At 32.6% G+C, this 21038-nt stretch overlaps 2 protein-coding genes across 3 annotated transcripts; one reads left to right on the top strand and one right to left on the bottom strand.

Annotated features, from left to right (window-relative positions):
* The first annotated feature begins 2353 nt into the window (after positions 1 to 2353).
* On the top strand, positions 2354 to 8395 carry LOC140434028 (cathepsin L-like proteinase). The gene is made up of 5 exons (XM_072522009.1): positions 2354 to 2420; positions 6176 to 6266; positions 6351 to 6686; positions 7030 to 7318; positions 8054 to 8395. Exons 2-5 carry the CDS (start codon positions 6186 to 6188, stop codon positions 8320 to 8322), a joined length of 975 nt encoding a protein of 324 aa, XP_072378110.1. The 5' UTR covers positions 2354 to 2420; positions 6176 to 6185; the 3' UTR covers positions 8323 to 8395.
* Positions 8396 to 8533: 138 nt separating this feature from the next.
* LOC140434027 (uncharacterized) lies at positions 8534 to 20210 on the bottom strand. Of its 2 annotated transcripts, none has more exons than XM_072522007.1 (8): positions 19876 to 20208; positions 18429 to 18491; positions 18149 to 18235; positions 16412 to 16572; positions 16169 to 16277; positions 14120 to 14266; positions 11479 to 11771; positions 8534 to 10174 (listed from the first exon to the last, which is right to left on the bottom strand). In XM_072522007.1, exons 1-8 carry the CDS (start codon positions 20057 to 20059, stop codon positions 9965 to 9967), a joined length of 1254 nt encoding a protein of 417 aa, XP_072378108.1. In that variant the 5' UTR covers positions 20060 to 20208; the 3' UTR covers positions 8534 to 9964. The 2 variants fall into 2 exon arrangements, with proteins under 2 accessions (XP_072378108.1, XP_072378109.1); XM_072522008.1 differs by having other exon boundaries at positions 9997 to 10174; positions 11475 to 11771; positions 19876 to 20210.
* Positions 20211 to 21038: the final 828 nt, after the last annotated feature.

The raw sequence follows: 21038 nt of genomic DNA, 5'->3' as shown, positions 1-21038 counted from the left end.
AAGAACGAATATTATTAAAAATGATATTTTCTTTATCTTATATCTTCTTTATACTGATATGAAGGAGAGATTTTGTCACTGGACCAATTACAGTCAACAGTTATTTATTGATGAAAGAGAAGAACTATCATTAGAAACCACCAATAGGATAACGGACCACCAATATTACAAAAATAAGTCATCTATGCCATCATCAAAAACACAAAAGGTGGAAAAGCTAGCGGACCAGACGATGTGCCCATCGAATTATTAATACTCATTGATGAAGATGTTCTTGTTGAAATAACTGAACTCTTTAAACCAATGTATCAGACTTCCACAATACCCAGAAAATGGCTGCAATCAACCTTTGTGGCAATACCCAAAAATTCAAGTGCAACATCCTGCTTGGATCACTGAACAATAGCTTTAATGAGTCACACACTTTAAACATTTTTAAAAATCATCGGCATAAGCGGCCAGTTAAACCGTTAGGTTGGTCAGTAAGTTTCCTTGTCCAGTTTGCATTTGCCTAACCGCATACTTCAGTGCCAGGTTAAACAAAGTTGGGGCCAGCCTATCTCCCTGATTTAGTCCCTGCGAAATTTTGAAAAAGTCTGACCGGTGGTTTTGTATTCGTATACATGCCTTAGTTTCATCCATTGTGGCTTTAATGAATCTAATTAGCTTGTGTAGTATTTCCAATTTAGTCAATATATTGTATAGTTTGTTCCTTTTCAGGAATGTAAAGAGAAGTTCGGAGAATAAGTCGCAAATGAGTTAAGGACGCTAGAACTGCACTCCATAGAGGACACCCACCCTGCAGCATCCACTGCTCCAACCATAGAAGAAGTTCTAGAAGCTATTAAGGTCCTGACCCCGAAGTTGATGAACACCAGCAGAATTGTATAAGATAGTTAGAGATCACCTAGCAAGTCACATCCACGGTCTCATCAAAGACATATGGCAAAAAGAGAAAATACCCGACGACTGAAAGAAAAGTATGGTATGTCTGATTTATAAAAAAGAAGACAAACTCCAGTGCAAAAACTACTATGACATTTCTTTACTGTGTACAGCTTATAAAGTCCTTATGTCTATTATAAACCAGCAGCTCCCACCACTAGCAGAAAATATTATTGTAAAGTATCAGACGAGCTTCCAATGGGGAAGATCGACACTGGATCAAATATTTACAGTCAAACAGATCTTGAGTAAATCATGGGAACATGATTCAAACAGGCATACGGCTCTTTTCCGAGCTGCCTTCAACAAAATTAGTATAGCCAATTTGATAGCCAATGCACGATAATTTTGCAGAGCATAAGAAAAAGAATGATTTTTCTTCTAAACTCCAGAATTAAAGATTTAATAATTCCATTTTCTGTAAATACAAATTTCACAATTTTTACTCATGATATTTGCATACAAGATTATACAGTCGATAATTATTCTGCAGAAGAATCTAGTGATTAAATGGAAATTGTAAATATGAGAACCTAAACATTGTACAAACATGTCACTGTAAGTTAGTGTAAATATAAATTGTATTCTTGCAAATAAAATGTAATTGTGTACAATAAATTTTCTCTATAAAAATATTTTTTTTATAAAAATTGAAAAAAATAATGTTAATAACAATATTTAATACAGCCATTGGAAGCAAAAGAATGCAATAACTAATTTTGTCCAGCCAGCGTGTACTGATCGAAACACTGTGATTCGTGATAAAACAGCTTTACAAAAAAAAAACAAAAAACACTCCAAAAATATAACAGAATACTCCAGAAGAATTTTTAGCTTCTAATAGATTTAACTCAGATTTAAAACACAAGAGTCAACTCAGTGAAAGAAAAAATGTTAAACAGCGAGGGTAAAATCAATGAAAATTGAGTGTGCGATTTTATTTTGTGTTTGGGAATGACAAAAAAGGAGAAGTTATGTAGTAATAAACAACTGCAGGTTAAATCTAAACCACAATAGCTAAAAACACAAAAAAAATAACTTATTGGTCTGCTTTGAAAAAAATGATATTAAAAACAAAAATAGCTAAATATCCAAGAAACACACTAACATATTAAAACTAAAGAATAGACTATTGTAAAAGCCACATATCTACATACCTCTAAAAATAAAATACAGGAAGCAGACGTGACATGAGATTAAAACACTTATGACAGCTAATCTGGAAGATCTATGACCAATTAACGCTCAAAACAATATATGATCTTATCTCGTTAACTATGTACAGTATTTCACGTGTAAATTTAAATAATAAAAATTTACCTAGATTATAAAATTTAAAAGAATTATAAAAAAATTTAAGAAATCTTAAGTGCCTGTCTATGCCACTTAAAGGTTTTTAAAGTCCAATTTTCGCTGAGGTATAAATGGTTCTATTTTCTGTAGTTTCTCAAAGTATCATTTTGTTGTTCTTTTAGGTAAGCCTTACTCGGTACAATAATTCACTATTTTTTTTATTTAGACAAGTATTGGTATATGCTATATTTGCATTTATATTTTTAAATGATATTATTAGATAAGGATATTACTTTTTTTGTAGAAAAACAATTTCTCTATTGAGTCATGATAAAAAGTTTCTATTATTTTTATTGTAATAAACTCAGATATTCAGATTATAATATTTACTTCACTTTATCTTTGAAATTGTTGTAGTATATTTCTTGAGTTTTCCATGATGTCTACTTTAAAATTGTGTTTCTATAATACGCGTCAACTAAAATGGAACGGTTTTTACATCTTGAACATTTTTAAATTAAAATCGATATATTATTTTTGTATATCACTCCGTGTATGAATTTTCAGCCACCATTCACAAAAAAATGTTTTAATTACCTCGGTCTAATCTTACGATGTCTCTCAGAAGCAAAATTATTGTTACAGAAGCTTTGGAGTGCAACTCTTTCACGAAATGAGTCTATAAGCGACCCTACTTTATAAAAAAATTTGACAAGTTAGTTGAAATTTTTGTCCAATTCAACAATTGGGTTTTCTACGTTGTTTAGTTCTGGATAAGGACGTTGAAAACATTCAGTTGCATACATATTAAGACTTCTTAAATATTATATTCGTCACATGTATATATCTCAGAATACGTCAAAAATTAGAATTACTCCAAATAAAAAAAAATAAAAAATTCCGCGCTTGAAATTAAACAGAATTTAATTGATGGATTCGACCGTTACTTGATGGAAATTCATTTTATGTAACAATAAAACACTGAAAACTTTGTTTTCAAACTTCCACAAAATTTATTTTAAATTCTTATCACTACAGCTGTTTCGGCTGATTGCCTTTCTCAAGTGATCTGTTTTTGGTATGGGTTTACACTTTATAGTCTCTAATGAAATAGGTTGAGGAGGGGAGAACTGTTTGTCTCAAGCTGGTCATTCAGAATTATATCTGTGTTTTTTAATTTGTTGATTTCCATAGATGCTAACAAAGATAGCTTAAGGCCTTTATTTTGAATGTGGAGAATTTTAAATTCGTCATTAAAAGAATGATTATGATCTAGAAGGTGAAGTGCGTATGTGGAATCTGTTTTTCTATTATTGAAAGCCCTTTTATGTTCTGCTATTCGTTTAATAAAATTTCTACCTGTTTGACCAATGTAAGTTTTTGGGCAGTCGCTTTGGGCTTTGTACAAACTTAAATGTGGCGACTGCCCAAAAACTTACATTGGTCAAACAGGTAGAAATTTTAATAAACGATTAGCAGAACATAAAAGGGCTTTCAATAATAGAAAAACAGATTCTACATACGCACTTCACCTTCTAGATCATAATCATTCTTTTAATGACGAATTTAAAATTCTCCACATTCAAAATAAAGGCCTTAAGCTATCTTTGTTAGAATCTATGGAAATCAACAAACTAAAAAACACAGATATAATTCTAAATGACCAGCTTGAGACAAACAGTTCTCCCCTCCTCAACCTATTTCATTAGAGACTATAAAGTGTAAACCCATACCAAAAACAGATCACTTGAGAAAGGCAATCAGCTGAAACAGCTGTAGTGATAAGAATTTAAAATAAATTTTGTGGAAGTTTAAAAACAAAGTTTTCAGTGTTTTATTGTTACATAAACAGAATTTTGTTAGCTGTAACTCTGACACAAAATGTTCTTCAGATCTTATAAGTATTCATATATATTATAAGACAGCGCTCACATGGTTCGCTCTAAAAAATTTTCTTCTTTTCCTTATGTTGACATTCCCACAATTTTTATAAATTTTTTTCCAAAAAGAAAGCCAGAAATTGATTAATCTACGTTTAAATTAATTCCTCTCACAGTAAATGTACCTGTATTACGTGCAGTACAAACCTTATTAGTTAATGTCGTTAACAAGACCCGAATGTGAAAATTACACACTTGAATTAATTTTTTCTCGCTAGTAAATATTTAAAAGAACGCAACCTGTTTTGGCACAAATGTAGCGATTAATAACTAATCTTACAAATAGAAGATTGTCAACAGCTCTAATTGTTGGACCCTTGTCTGTCAAAGAGATCCATAAAGACAATACTTATCAAATACCTACAACTTAAGGCATTCTCTTAAAAAATTGCGAAATTGAAAAACAACAAACCACTCATAAAAAAAATAGCAGATCATTGTATCCATTTTATAATTAGTCATATTCTATCCTAGGAATAGGCGGTCACCATGACAAAGCAGATTGTTTTTGACCAAAAACATTCAATTTTATTTCCATGAATAAATTACGTAATCTCTCTAATGCTTTAAATTACGTACATTTGATTCATCGTCATCATCACCCAGCCTATTGCATACTGCTACACATAGACCTCCCTCATTTTTGTCTATTGTGCTCTATCTTGAGTACTTTTCATCCAATTTCTTGATATTTTTATGAGATTGTCATTCCAATGAGCAGAGGGTCTCCCTCTACTTATTTTGCCTAACCTCGGCCTCCACTCGAGCAATCTTTTCGTCCACCTTTCATCCAGTGTCCTGCCAAGTTTCATTTTAGTGTTGCAATTCGAGAAATTACATATGTAACTCCTGTGCTTTGTCTTAAGTCTTCATTTCTAACTCGCTCACATAGCGATATACTCAGCATTGACCTTTCCATTTTCCTCTGAGCTATTTGCAGCTTTTTTAAAGTTGTAGCTGTCAATGACAAAGTTTCAGGCAACACAAACTGGTCAAATATTTTACGTTTTAAAGAAATTGGTATATCACTTTTAAAGATGTCTTTGAGTTTTCCATTGGCTGCCTATGCCAGGTTTATTCTTCTTCGTAGTTTTCATGTTTGGTTGTGATCTTTATTTCGTGTCCAAGGTATATGTATTTTTCCACCAGCTCTACTTCTTTGTCTCCAATATTGATATTTTCGCTAGGTACTAGGTTTGTCATAAATTTTGTTTTGGAGATGTTTATTTTAAGACCCACACTGGCACATACTAACTGAAGTTTATGTAGCATTGGACATATCTCCTTCAGGTTGTCCGAGAACAAAACTATGTCGTCTGCGAATTTTAAATTTGTTCATCTTCTACTGTCAATGTTCGGGCGTTTCTTTTCGCAGTTAAGTTTTTTACAAGTATATTCTAGTACTGCGGTAAACAGTTTAGGCGATAAGGTATCACCCTGTCGGATTCCTCTGCCGATTGGAATATGATGAGTATTTTTAAGTAGTTTCACCAACATAGTTGCGTTTTTGTATGTATTGTAAATTAACCTTGTATATCGGTAGTCAATTTCAATCATATTTCTTCAAAGTCATCATCATTATTTAGCCTTTATTTATCACGTCCACTGCTAGACATAGGCCTCCCTTAAACTCCTCCATTCTTTAAGATTTTGTGCTATTTGTTGCCAATTTTTAGTGATACGTTTGTCTGTTCTTGGCCTCCAATTTGTAATTTTGCTTGTCCATCGTGAGTCATGTATTCTCAATACTTGGTCTGCCCAACTTCCTTTCAGTTCCGCTATGCTTTTCACTCGCCAAAGTACAAGAGAGCAATTAGGGGCATGTAACCCAACAGGATGATAGTCGGTATTCATACAACAGATCCTATACGGTTTACAAAAGTTTTATCGATGATTTCTAAACAAAAAATTTTCTCTACTAATTAAATTTAATTAAACTAGTAAATTTTTTATCGGTTTATATTAGTACTTTATAACAAATATATTTTTTGTTTTAGAAAAATCAAAATGAAACTATTTATCGCCTTCGCTGCCGTCATTTTGAGCGCCAGTGCTTTGTCAAATAGTGAGCATTGGGAAAGCTTCAAAGTAAGTCAAATATATAACAATTTTATTTATTTAGATAAAAAAGATGTATTTTACAATACATAACGTTTATATAACGTTTTCCAGGTCGAACATGGCAAAGTTTACAAAAACCCAATCGAGGAAAGAGTCCGCTTCTCAGTTTTCCAGTCAAATTTGAAACTCATCAACGAACATAACGCTAAATACGAACAAGGACTTGTAGGTTACACAATGGGTATCAACCAGTTCGCTGACATGACCCCCGAAGAATTCAAAGCTAAGCTCGGTATGCAAGCTAAGAACATCCCTAAGATCAAGAAAACCCCTCATCTTCAAGATGTAAATGCTGATGTTCCAGACTCTATTGATTGGAGACAAAAAGGTGCCGTATTGGCAGTTAAAGATCAAGGAAACTGTGGATCCTGCTGGGCTTTTAGTGCTGTAAGTTTTTGCTTTTAAAACCGTAATATTTCTTTAATTTTTATCTATCAAGTTTATGGACTTTTAATTGTTTTCGTTAAACATTTTTTTAACTATATTCAGTCATTTATTTTAAGGATTGGTCAAAAATATATTTAACTTTTTTTAAGAGAGGATTTCAAGAGTTCCAAAATGCTTGTTCTTAATTTTACTAACTGTAATCCTAATTGTCACTGGAATCCTAATCGAATTTTTGTACTTTTAATACTATTTAAATATATTTTTAATGGATATTTTAATATACCTTTAAGTTATTTGTTTAGTTGAGAGAGTATCTGTTTAATTTATACCCTATATATTTTAGACTGGTTCTCTTGAAGGACAAAATCAAATCATCAACGGTAAATCAGTAGGTCTCAGTGAGCAAGAACTTTTGGATTGTTCCTCAGACTACGGAAATGGCGACTGCGACTACGGTGGTCTTATGACCAGCGCTTTCGAATACATCCAGGACAACGGAATCGAATCTGAGTCTAGCTATCCCTATGAAGCCGAACAAAGAAGCTGCAGACGCAGTGCTGGCAAAGCTGAACTAAAGATCCAAGGTTACAAAGAACCTGCAGCTAATGAAGAAGCTTTGAGACAAGCTGTTGGTAAGTTGATTCTACAAATAAACATTCTACAAAATTAACAAGAAAAAACTTTTTTCTTGTTGACCAAATAATATTGTCCTCTGTAGGTCTCCCTTTTTGAAGTTTTTGAAATATATCTTAGTATGTCTTAGCATTTAACTTCGCTAAATTTCTTTTAAAAATTTATTGCTCTATACATTAGACTCTTTTATATACATATATTCTAAAAAATATTATTCACATAATACCTGAGGCATCCCGCGACTCCATTACAACCAGGTCAGAGCCCCATTTATGTTTCTAGAAGACAAGCAAAAAATAATCTATTTTTCGACTTCTCATTAAAAGGGTTTTTTAATGGTCATTCGTAAAATCTTTTATTCCTTTTAAAGATATAAAATTAAAAAGCCATAAAAAGGTTGTAAATTCTTCCTTCGCCTAAAAATCACTATAAAAACTCATTTACCTGCCCTCAACAACACACAACTATACGTCAAGTTTGCCTTACTTATCGACACTCAATTATTTGTAAAATTAACAGTGCTAAAATAAAATAAAAATCTTAAATCACAGTCTTCCATTTCTTCAGCATAGAACTACACTTTGCTTCAAAACAGAGTAATTAATCAGCGTCGATATTACCACCCAATATGGTTTTCTGCTTATGTTGTAGGAGAAGCACAACTCCACCTTACACGTTAATTATATTTAAATGTTGTTTTAACTAACCCTTGTTTAACTATTTCTCTTTTTTAGGTACTGTTGGTCCAATTTCTGCAGCCATCTACGCCGAACCCATCCAGTTCTACTCACGTGGTATCTTTGATAACAAACAGTGCGTAAACAATGTCGACTACTTGGACCACGGAATCCTTGTCGTAGGATACGGTGAAGAAAACAACACACCCTACTGGATTATAAAGAACTCATGGGGTGCAGACTGGGGTGAAGAAGGTTACTTCAGGCTGCAAAGAAATGCTCATTTGTGCGGTTTGGCTTTGATGACCAGTTATCCAGTTTTGTAAAAAGCCATTAGCTGGTTAAATATGAAATTTAAGATTATATACCTAAGTTAAATAAAAATTGTGAAGTCATAAAGGAATATTTTTAATTCTTTCGAATGCCCACCAAGACAAACCCCATTTCCAATATCTTTTTTTATTTCTTAAATCTGTTTTTTTTTTATTTTTTGACATAAGGAGTCAATCCATACAACCAAGAACACTGTTACCAATTGTAATTTATTAAGAAGGCTGAATAGTACTGCTAGATATTTAGAGTGTTTAATTAGCAAATAAACGGTATCGGCGCACTTGCGCAAGACAAATTTGGGGTTACTTGCAGACAAGATGGAATAATATATTCTTAGGTAAATAAACTCTTATGGAGTGTAGGTATTTCCTCACAATGTTTTCAACTGCAATAATAAGAAAATAACAATTAAAAAAAGAAAAAAAATCATGAGGCCTCCTTTATAGCATACAGCAGGTGAGGTTGAAAAATATAAATATCTGGGTATAATAATTAACGAAAATAATGAGTACACAGAAGAGATTAAGGCAAGAATAGGACAGGCAAGAAATTCTTTCAACAAACTGAAAAAGTACTCTGCAGCAGGGACATTTCAATTTCTTTAAAGATAAGACTTCTGAGATGCTAAGTGTTCTCCGTATTATTTTATGGGTTAGAGGCTTGGACATTAAAGAAAGATGTTTCGGACAGATTAGAAGCCTTCGAGTTAAGAATAAGTTGGGTGGATAGAGTCGCGAATATCGAGGTAATAAGAAGAATGGAAAAAGATAAAGGGGTTTTAAATACAATTAAAGTCAGAAAACTGCAATATCTGGGACATGTCATGAGGGGAGAGCGTTATAACTTGCTGCAATTAATAATACAAGGAAGAATACAGGGTAGAAGGAGTCGCGGAAGAAGACGCATCTCCTGGTTAAACAATTTGAGAGCTTGGTTTAACTGCACTTCTGCTGACCTCTTTAGAGCAACGGTATCGAAAGTGCGAATTTCCATGATGGTTGCCAACCTTCTTATAGGAGATGGCGCATGAAGAAGATGAAGAAGGTGAGGTGACACAATCGAGCCCATGAGTAACAGAACTCTTAGAACCTAATCAAAGGCGACTTAGAAGTCGCCTTTGATAAATTTATGTGCAGTTTTAGTCTAACACGATGAGAGATTCCGTCACCAAATTGCTTAAAGAAAGAAGTAGTGTAGCGACAAATAAAAATGTAAGCAAACTGCGGTTCAGTACAAGTGAAAAACAGTTTTTTCCTAGTTTTATACTTTTTTCGATACATTATGAAGTAAAATTTGTAAAAAGCTAATTTTATTTAATAAGAATCTTTTAATATTTACTGGTTTGCTTCAGAGTTACATTTATACACTTTAGTTTAGAACATTAAATAAAGTATAAAATCAGCAAAATAAAAGATATTATCTACTTATTTCTTGTCCTTTATATCTGTTATTCTCTTAACGAATGTAAATTTTCCTTACAGTTTAAAAACCATTAATTACTGTGTCGCCATCTCAAAAAAATGATTATAAAAGAAATTAGACACGTCAATTTTTTACTATTTAAGTATTAAGTATATATATTTACTATTTACTATATAAGTTTACTATACAATTGTACAAAAATACGAAGTAGATCTACACATTACACTCCTGCTGTTCATATGTCAAACACATTCCCAGATTGTCTTCTGGAGACGCTTCTCGGAATGTTTGTCCAAAGTGAACTCCGACCACAAACGGCGTCACCGTGCTTTCGATTCTACAAGGGTCTTCTCCATCTGGACATAACGAAGAACCGCAATGGATGACGTCACATATGCCTTGAATCACATCGTCTTCTCCTTGCTGAAGTGTATATAGCAATTAGTCATATGGAAGAATTAAAAAATCTAGTATATTTCTTAATATATTATCAATATTATCATGAATAGAATATACAGAGATGTTTAAATCGGTGAAAAAAAATCAGAATTGACTCTTTAAATTTTGAAAATCTTACAAGTAAGGGTATAGAGTTGGCAGATACGAATTACGGTACAATAATCCCACACATCAGCAGTATTGAAGTCCAATAATCCAGTCGATTAGCAATTTCGCAGACAAGTCATCATAGATTAATTTGAGATAAATGTTGTAAATTTATGTTTAACAGAGTTGTAATTTAATTAATAAAAGTGCTGTTACTCTGTTAGTTGTATCTTTAAAAGAGCATATTTAAAAAGTACCTTCGGGAGTGACAACCCTTAAGTGGCGCATTCAGTGAATTAGTCTCCAGAAGATCCTGTTCGTGTTTAAACGTCTACCCGCTACCGAGCCAACATCCAGGGAAAACTACAGCTGTTTAACTCACGGATTTCAGAGAAATTGAAAACATATTTATAAAGAAAGCCGAAAAGAAACTCAAAGAAGGAAAGAAACCCCTACCAAAAAGGAATGCATTCAAACTTCATCCTGTACCTGTAAACAAATTTTATCTATTTCTAATTCGAATATCCTTTTGTAAGTATCATCTGTTAGAATAAGCAATTCTCCTTCAATAAGTACTGAATCTAAAAGTATCAGTTATTTCTTTTGAAATACATTCTATAATACCAAACATTTTTAATAATATATGGTTGCTCAAAGAATCGTGAACCAAATCAAAGAAGAATCACAGAAATTATTTCCGTAAAGATTGTCCGTCAATAAAATCAATTCTTGTCCAAAATTTTGCAGACAAACGTAATAAAAATTCACTAACGTGAATTCGATGAAAAGGTCATATAACTTTTAAATAATATTTTAAATCACATTGAATTTGACACAGAATATGAGGAAAGTAAATAGAACTAAGCTTATTGTCTAACAACAAGCTTTGACCACATTTTTTGGAGATCTAAGAGAACACCTAGGATCAAAAACCCGATACGTGAGACAACCAAATCTCGCTCTTGCTGTCCAATATATTCAGGAAGAAAACAATATTAGATATATCTAAAAATCTTAAGTTGCGAAAACAAAAAAAAATAAAAGCGTTTATGGGATATTTCTAAGACATACAATAAAAGAATATATGTAACTTGTTGCAAAATTAAATAGCAAAAAGGTGTAAAATAACTACATAAATATTGTTAATCATCTACACAAAAATTTGATAATGATATACCTACGAGTAACAAGTCATCAGATTCACAAGGTATTGTTATTTTATCACCACAGCTATCCATTTGTCTTCCTTCAACGATACCAACTTCATCATCAATATCATCAATGTAGTCCCCAGAACCTACTTCCATATAGTCATCGCCGGGATTTGGGCTGATTCTAAACCCGTTTTCATGGCATGGTTCATAAACAATACTGCACATGGCATCCTCTTGTCGAATACAAATGTTGTAGTCTTGATTAGCAAGATGGCGACCGTTATCAGCAAAATTCATAGTTTGTATTATTCCAGTGGGACCTAAAGGATTAAAGATAAGATTACACTTAGAAAGGCTCGCTTTTCTTTTTCAAAAAAGTTTTCTTTTTTTTTAATTTTCTAGAAAATTGTTAAGTTTGTGCTGTAAAGTGGTCTCTATGAATTATTAATCAGCTCGCAAAGCAGGGTTTTCCAAACAAATATACTAGATATAGCTGTCAAGAGAACTGCGCTTGCCTTAAATGCCAGAGCCTAGTAACTAGTTAGCGTAAATACTTACTTTCGAATATAGACACTTAATGGACCAAATTGTTAATCCCTGATGTGGTAAAACATGGTCTAAATGTAGGTCCAAAAGGTTATATTATTATTTTACACAACTTCTTACCGGTCATGGCTCTTTTGAATCAATTAATATTAAGGCTAGGAGCGATAACATCCAATATTTCGACACAAAAAGCGATACAGAACAATGAAGAATACGATGTTACTATCAACCTAGTTAAGCGAATAATACAAAAAAACGAGGATAGAAAGAGCAAAATAGAAACAGGATGGATGAGGTAATAAATATCATATAGTTTGGTCATGTAGCCCTTACGACGAAATAGATCTTTACAACCAGATCTATAATTTTATTACATATTATGTTTATACGACCTCGTATATTCCCCTCTTATCAGCCTACATACACCATCTCATATTTTGTTTCTTAATAATACCGTTTCCTCATGGTATTTTAAGTGGATCATATCGTTTTTGTGTAATTTTTTTTCCAGTTTTTCTCTTAAATTTCCAGTCTGCGCTTCTTCTTTTCAAGTTCTATCTTCTATCGAAGGTACGAAATCATCATGGTTATAGAGACCCTGTAGATTTCCGCTCTAAATAGTTCTGCAGCACTGCATTCAAACCACTCCTTTAAGTTCTTAAGCCAGGATATTCCTTTTTGTGGTTTTCTTTCTGTCTTTCTTTGATATTTTTTGTAAAAATTAAAGCTATCAGACTTTTTATTAAGATCTTCTATTTCCTTCCATTTGTCGGAGAGCCTCTCTTTTACCTCTCGATTTATTTATAATGTTTTTTTTTTTTAATTTTTTTGTATTTATTCAGGTTTCTTACTTTATGTTTTTTTGTTATTCCATAAATTCAAGAATATCAACTATCATCCAAGGTTTTGTTTTTTTGTTTTTCACCAAGTAGTTTAAGAGGAGTTTTTTTTTCAACTGACAAGGACATATTGAGTTGTTTCCCATTTTTTGGTTAATAGTTAAAGTTTCTGCATTATCTTCTTTGACTTTCCTTAAGTTCTCATTTATTTTAAATTTCGTTTCCGCATCTATGTTGTCTTGTTTGAGCTGCCTTGTATCTATGATTTTCTTGGAGCTTGGGTGCTTTACATTCTATTTAGTTTCACTCTCATCGACAAAACTACCGGATTGTAATCGGAGAATATGTCTACTTCTGGATAAATTTTAGATGATAATGTACTTTCAAGACTATAGAGTTATTCTCTCTGAGAGGCTCTGTCATCTAAATCGGATTGTGCTCCCCTTCATGATCATTAAGAAAATTATCGACTAGTGGGTCCATGATGATTTTCAATAAGGATATCCATGCGGATCTTTAATGTGGTAGTCATCCTGTGGCTTTCTCCATCTCGGAGTTAATTTCTCAGCTCCAGGGCAATGAAGTGCCTACCAGAGTCACATCCCTGAAGTAGATCAATCTTTTGTCGGGAACGTTAAAGAGTATCTACCCGCTACCCGAACTGCGCAAAGCATAACAATGTTTCATCAACCGATTGAACTCGTCCGGTATAGTCAAGGGAGCATGCCGCGCATATAAACCATCTATAATAGCATATATTCCTTTCCAGATCAAAATATCTCCAAAAAGACAAAAGCTATAGTGTTTGAAAGTAAATACTAGGTTATGTCTGGATATAAAAATTTTTTTTTTTAATTTTTGGCGGCTCATACATAAAAACACAAACACAATTTAATAAAATTTGCCTTTTGCCTTGTTCTGTTGTCATTTTAGGGAGGTTATGTTTAAAAACGACTTCAGCGTGGCTGAAGTGGAACTGGGCGGACCATGTGGCCAGAACAATGACGGGCGGTGGACCCAAAAGATATGGATATCTTGTAGTTTTTAGTATAGAAAATACTGACATTCTGGGACCTGATAATGAGACAAATATTGTAAGCCTTAAAACCGATAACCCAAAATTTACCGTCAATAAAAAATAATAAAAACTACTTAAGATTGTGACTATCGACTCATTTCCCAAATACTGGTATTATGGACTCACATTGGACTATCTTTTCAGCATTTTAAGAAAACTATGATTTAACTTGCTGGTAATAAGAAAAATAAAGTTAAAGTGTTACCTTCATAATATTGTAGACAACCTGCTGGAGCTCTTTGAGAAAATGGCATTTGAGTAACTCTCACTTCCCATAGTCGCGTTACAGCTTTTCTGCTCATATTCATTTTAATTTCGATGAAGTCGTTAGTGTTATCAACATCGAAATAAACTAAAAATAAATAATATATAATACATTTAAGATACGTAGTTACTGAACAATTATTATATCCTAATCATTGATCTCGAATGAACTAGAACCCTATTTGAGCATCGAATTTCCCTACTCAGTCCCTCTATATATATTATTTCCTTTCTTATTTTTTCTAAAGCCCATATTTTCTATAACTGCTTTTATAAATTTTAAGTCGCTTCGATCTATCAGGAACAGATCACTAATTTATTTTATTTCTTACAGCGCTTGTGCAAAAATATGTTTAGAATATATGTTAAACAACAACGGAGACAGCATGCACCCTTACCTTATTCCTCTATCTACCGAGATTTTCGCTGCCAACTGGTCATTAAACTCTATCAAACGTCTTCTTGTAGTCCACAAAACATTGTTGGCATCTCTGCATCTCCGAATCAGAACTAAAGCGACAAGAGCCTCTGATGTACCCAAAATGTAGTGAAATCTTGTTCTTCACATTTTTTGTCCATTCTGCTATGTACGACTTTTATAAAAGTAATATATAGCATCTTCAGTATCGTTCTTTAAATATTGTATCGCTCTTCGGTCGAGCATCTTCATCATGATGTGGTTTTTCTTTGTTTTGTAATATTTAACATCTATAACTTTTTTATTTTTATTTTGTTCCTTTATATAATTAAAATTAAAGTTCTTAAATGAACTCATTTTCAAAGCTTCGCTTTTTCTTTGACATTTTGTTTTTTCTTCCTACTTAGTTATTTCCTTTTTTAGTTTCCTCCTTACACGGTAAAGTGTAATGTATAATTGTATGTAGATAGTCTCTACAATTTTCCAAATATATGGCAATGCGTAATACCTACACAAATAAGCTGCGAATATTTCATTAAAATATGAAGGAAATTTTCTATTTTTATTGCTGTTTATGTTCAAAATAGACGAACACTTTTCTTGAATAATTTTTACTTGTTTATAATAATGTTGAACTTAACACCCAGATCTTTTGGGTATTTACAGTGACTCAGTCTAAATTTGCTCCACTCTATATTCAATTGTCTCCCAGCCTCCCTGTTATTATTGCTTGACTGCATATAGCCGTATCCTCCACATAAATATATTATGTATCTTTTAATAGTTGGAATATTTGGCTGGTCAGTGGTGTACTGCTTTAAGGCAAACCTTTCTATTGATTCCTCCAACAACTCTTCTTATCTTGCAGTGACACGTAGAATTTTTTTTCTGTGAAATACCCATGTCAATTTGCGTTAAGTGGAAGTCTTTGATAAGATGGTATACCTTGGTAAGTAGTTTGCGATGGTTGACTGTGTTATAAGTTACAGAGAGGTCCATGAACAGCTCCAGTGATCATTCTCAAAAATTCTCGATAAACTATGTGACGTTTGGAATCTGGCATTAACAAGACTTTCCAGATTTAAAGCCAGTTTATTGCGGAATAATCTGTCCATTCACATCTTGGCCAAGTTTCTCCAAAACCAATTTTTCGAACAGCTTATAGAGATAACATAACGGCCAGAAAGGGTGGAAGTTTTTTAAGGTCTATTGGTGATTTTCTCGGTTTCATTGGAGCCACTAAGTGGGCTTTTCTCCAGTTTAAAAAAGTAGCAGCTCTCAGTACTTTTGTTCATTATCTCTAATAGCTATTGATTTGTAAAAGGTCTGAAAAGTTTTTCTCTTCGTCAAGTACTCGTGTTATGTGTTCTTTTATTTTCTTGCATTTAGTCTTATATTGATCGGACGATACTTTTGACAGGTCATGGTGTGGAGGAGCAGTAGTCAATACTAAGGTTTTTACTCCGCTTCCATAACCGCCTCCTGTTTTGCTTCATGTCGAGATCATTTAATAGTTTTGTCCATTTTTCTTTTTTACCCTCAACCAAAAACTACGATTTGTGTGATACTTACTATGTTGCCCGCTGTTAAATCCACATAAAGTGATGTCCCTTGAATAACTGCCGGTAGTCATAACAAAAATATCTTCTTCGCAGATACCATTCTTCCTATTGGGTTGTCCCTAAAAGTTCAGCACGGTTAAAAAAACAGAATACAAAATGTATAAAACATAAGAAAACTATGATTGTCAAAAATCTATACTTCCAAATTGGAAATTAGAAACAGCTTTTACACGTACTAAAATAGAAGACTTACCAAGTTAAAATGTACGAAATCTAAACGTAATTGTGCAATTTCTTCATCAATTTTCTTAACCCTCAAAGAGCAGCTGCTCATATCTCTAGTCAAATCTGGAAAATCTGGATTTACAAAGTAAGTAATATTGTTGGAAATTTCTTGATCGCAGGTAGCTGTAACTAAAATATAATAACAAAGTAATATAATAACAAAAATGGCGTTCTTTAAACAATATTTAATTGTTAAATACGTATTCTCACAATGTGGTTCAGCGTCCATGTAAAAGTGGTTAGAAAGCATGATCTTAAAGCACCGAACACCGAACGTAGTTCGGTGATATTGAGGAGAAGTGAGGAAAAATATATTTAGAATAAATGAATAAATAGAAAACGACAAACACATACAAAGCTTGGGGAATGTTTGACCCTTCCGATTGGTCTGGCTGCTTACAAAAATTATTGCATTAGTTCACTGAGTATCATATATAAATATCAAGAGCGAGAATATAAGTAAAATTACTGTAGGCATATGTACACACATCAAATTTGGACAATCGATAAAAGTTTGATCAAAGAAATGCCTTTGGTGGTGCGAAGAAACAATGTGAGCGTGCATACGCATCGATGGACAAAGGACAAGGCATCGATGCTCTATCTGGTAGTTCTCTGGCCCTATGGAGTTCGATGACTGTCACTGCCACTGTATGGATGGCTGCCGTGATCGTTGCCGTCCGTCCCAGGCGAAGGGTACCAAATAAAAGCGCCCACACACATCGATCTTTGTCCACACCGACCAGAGGACCATTTGCGTGTTTTGGACACTGCTGAAGGTACCTTGCTTCGTAGTTCTGTGTTGTTTATTGTGATTTTGTTTACTTAACAAACCTTTGTAGATGAACAAAGTTTGTAGAAGAAATGTTGTGTAGTGTGCGTGCAAAGAATCATCGACAAAATTTCGATCGAACTTTTATCGACCAAAATTGATGTGTGAGTGTCTAGCCTCACATTTTTTTTAAGCATTAGAGCATCTGGTAAAAGTTACCACCAACAAAATGAGTCTGGCAGTAACAATTATTAATTTTTAACAATATTTTCTTAATTATATGTAAGGATAAGTACTCAGATTATAAGAAAAGTAAGTACTGTTTTTGCCCTGTTTTGTACTGTTTTTTGAAAGAAAATAAGTAACAATAAACTTATATGGAATTGACCATATAATTTATGAAGGCGATCACAAAATTAAAAAGCAAATTTTGCATAGAAAAAAACGTAGAAACATTGATCACAAAAGTTTATATAATGTAGAACAGTTAATAAATCATTCAAGAACCAGACAAAATATGATACAATATTAAAAATTTATAAGAAAATAACCACTTATTTCTTTCTTTCAACAATTTCTTGATTGAGATGTGTGTCAAAAATTTAATATTAAAAAAGAAGCTTTGGACAACAAAGTTTTTGAAATTGCACATGTTTTTCTTTCGAGGGTTTCGAAAATAGATCAAAATTTTGAGCTATACTTCAACATATTACCTTCGATATTAGAAGAAAACTGTCAAATCGATGTTATTTTTCCTATTTGTTACCTTTTATGTAGCTCTTATCTTTATATTGTGAAAAATTGAGGCTTTTTATTACCAGTTACTTCTGCGCTATGGTTTTCATGTAAAAATTACTATTTATTGTCATAAAAAGACTAATTAATTGAAAATATACTTACTGGAAAAATACTTTTGTTAAACTTACAACTTACATACACAGCAAACTCCAAATCCGTAAGCACAAAATCCATATGACTTTCCCCCTTTCATTCTACATTCGTAGGTGTTCATACATACTCCTAAAAATAAGCTGTTATTAAAAAAGGGGTGTAAAATGATTAAGTGACACTTATTTTTGTGTTTAATATTTATTGTAAAATGTTCTTGTTCCTAAACAGTTTTATCCCAGATATCATCAGTTATTATTTGTTGGTGTTTTTCGTTTAACTAATTACTTATAAGAAAATATTAAATATTTTAAAATAGCTTTACCTTTTCGCCGACCATCATTTGCATTACACTCCTCTTCCACTGGAACCGGAAAAAAGTTTAAAACTGGAATAAATGTATTTGGATTATTTTCATTATTAGGGTTACTAAAAATACTAGTGAAAATGTAAAATGTATTGGACACGTAAACTTTATTTGAAATGGAGAAAGAGAAAAATAAATCAATGTCAATTAGTCACTTATTAGCCATCCCGTATGTTCAATTTTTCACGTTCGAAAAACCATGTCATTTTTTCGTTGTAATAATTCCTATCAGTCTCTACCTCAATTTTAAAATCAGTACCCAACACCAACCTTTCCTACTGTTACTTCAACCCCACTCCTTTAGAAATACAGACAGTTGTAAAATAGCAAACAAAAAAGATGCTCCCTCTACTATTGACTGCTACTATCAACAGACGTACTCTTTCGACTGTTGACTGCCACTAGCAATAGACGGGCTCTCTTGACTGTTGACTTTCGCTAGCAACAGACGTCCTTTCTCTCGACTGTTGACTGCCTCTAGTAACAGACATTCCTCCAGTAATCCTCTTTTGAATTGTATAGACAACAAATGGAAATGTGCTCTATCTGTTGATCTTAGTGTTAGTACCCCAATACACATGTTTAGGTCAGATCTCGAAAGCTGATAAAATAGTCTTTCAGAATCAGTGATTGATTTTCTGAGATATAGTGAGTGACTCTGAGATATTCAGCTCACTTTTAACGTTAAAATTCTAGATTTAAAATTTCATTGCACGCCAGTATAGTTAAAAAATTCCTATTCGGGAGATCTCAAAGAATTAAAAAGGCACACAGTAGATTTCGAGTCAGATTAAGTTGGCCACCTTTGCATTAAAAATATTTTTTTAAATAAACGGCCCCGCTCATATCAACAGGGTCAAACCAACATTTTTTTTGATGGAACTCCCTGTATATTTATTTTAACATTTTCGAACTTTTTTTAATGTTCTCGTTTTTTTTTAATACAAGGTTTATTACAAGGCAATATTATACGAGGTAGTTTAAAAGATAATTACGTTTTGTCAATTTCGTAGCAATACTAACACTCTGTAGAATTGTAGAGATCTGGCATCAAAAAATTATTACTTATGTTTAAAAGATTTTTAATATAGTCTACTTTTGTTTAAAATTTTAGCCTAGCGAAATGTTTAATTTTGATATACAGGGTTGGTCGAAACTTGGAATGAATATTTTCTGAGTTTTCTTAAATATAACACCCTGCACTTTAGTATTTTAATGAAATACTAGTGAAAACTGGAAATTTAATATAGACTTCCCAAATTACAAATGCAAATATCAGGTTGTCACTATAACTTTTTTTTGGGGTCGTTTAAATGATTTAATATTCATAAAAATAATATTAATAAATAAAGATATTTACAACAATTTTAGAAGAACTAATTAATAATTATGGTATGTTACATACCTCTAGGCAATCTCGAGTGGTTAATGGCAATACTAAATTTAACATTATTTACAAACTGCTCTTCTTCTTGATCATTTTTATCCTGCCAAATATCCGTCTTTACGGCCGGTTTGGCTAGCACACTAAACTTGCCATAAATCAAAATCCAATGAAAGTAAAACCAAATCTTATTCACTTTCTTCATTTCAGCTCACAATGCACTCCGTAAATATTAGCTAATGATCCGAGTTCATTATCAATGTCTGTTGATTGCGAATGTCACGACCGCACACTGATAACATTTCAGTTGATCTTAAGAAGTAGTGGAGACATCTGGGTCAGCAGGTTGGGTCATAGTCTTCGTACTTTCTGCGATTTTGCGGTATTTAAGAATGTTTTATGAAATCGTTATTATCAGGCCGGGTACATGTTTATTTGACATTTATTTTGAATAAAAAAACTGTAACGCAACACCTTAGCATACGGTTGGGTAAAGTTTTTTAGGTAGAAATTATTCGATGATTTATAAAAAGAAATTGTATTATTTTATATTATTTATTACAGGTCAAAATTATATCAATAATAAATGAATTTTTATTGTAGAAATTCGTAACTATAACCCTTCGGATTTCAATACCAAATTCAACCACGATTTTATCCCTTATATTATAATCATTATTATTATGCCTTTTGTGGCTGTATTTGGACCAAAAATTTATGTTTCGATTAATTACCAGTTGTGTCTTTTTTTCAGATAAGCCAAGCCTCTAAGCTAACCCAAATATCAGAAAAAATAGAGGCCTGAAGACACGCAAAAAGCCATGGAGGTTGTTAGCAATAAAATAATGGGTTTTAAAAATTCCAGTAAATGTTTTAACGTACCAAGATCTTCTTTAAAAAGATTCCTAAAAATTCAGAAAACTAGAGGCTCAGATGTAAAGGAAATAATTTCAACTTCGCTTGGAAGAAAAACAGTATTAGGAAAAGATATCGAAGTACAGTTGGTTCAGTACCTGTCTGCATATTTTGGTCTAACACGAAAAGATATTCGCAGAATGGCATACACATTAGCTACAAAAAATGGATTAACTTATGAATTTAAAAATAACATTGCAGTAAGAACCTAGCTGGAAGCTTTCTTAAGGCGCCATAACACTTTCCTATCACTTGAAGACCCACTGGAA

The sequence above is a fragment of the Diabrotica undecimpunctata genome, chromosome 2 (genome assembly GCF_040954645.1).
Source record: "Diabrotica undecimpunctata isolate CICGRU chromosome 2, icDiaUnde3, whole genome shotgun sequence".
Lineage (NCBI taxonomy): Eukaryota > Metazoa > Arthropoda > Insecta > Coleoptera > Chrysomelidae > Diabrotica > Diabrotica undecimpunctata.
Note: the sequence above shows the minus strand (reverse complement) of the source record. Positions and strands in the feature narration are given on the sequence as shown.

Coding starts and splice junctions, on each gene's coding strand:
- LOC140434027 (XM_072522007.1), bottom strand. CDS start 20,059: ATGAAGAAAGTGAATAAGATTTGGTTTTACTTTCATTGGATTTTGATT. Junction 11,772..14,119: donor TTGTCTACAATATTATGAAG/GTAACACTTTAA, acceptor TTAATCCTTTAG/GTCCCACTGGAATAATACAA. Junction 10,175..11,478: donor AATCTGATGACTTGTTACTC/GTAGGTATATCA, acceptor TATACACTTCAG/CAAGGAGAAGACGATGTGAT.
- LOC140434028 (XM_072522009.1), top strand. CDS start 6,186: ATGAAACTATTTATCGCCTTCGCTGCCGTCATTTTGAGCGCCAGTGCT. Junction 6,687..7,029: donor CCTGCTGGGCTTTTAGTGCT/GTAAGTTTTTGC, acceptor TATATATTTTAG/ACTGGTTCTCTTGAAGGACA. Junction 7,319..8,053: donor AGCTTTGAGACAAGCTGTTG/GTAAGTTGATTC, acceptor TCTCTTTTTTAG/GTACTGTTGGTCCAATTTCT.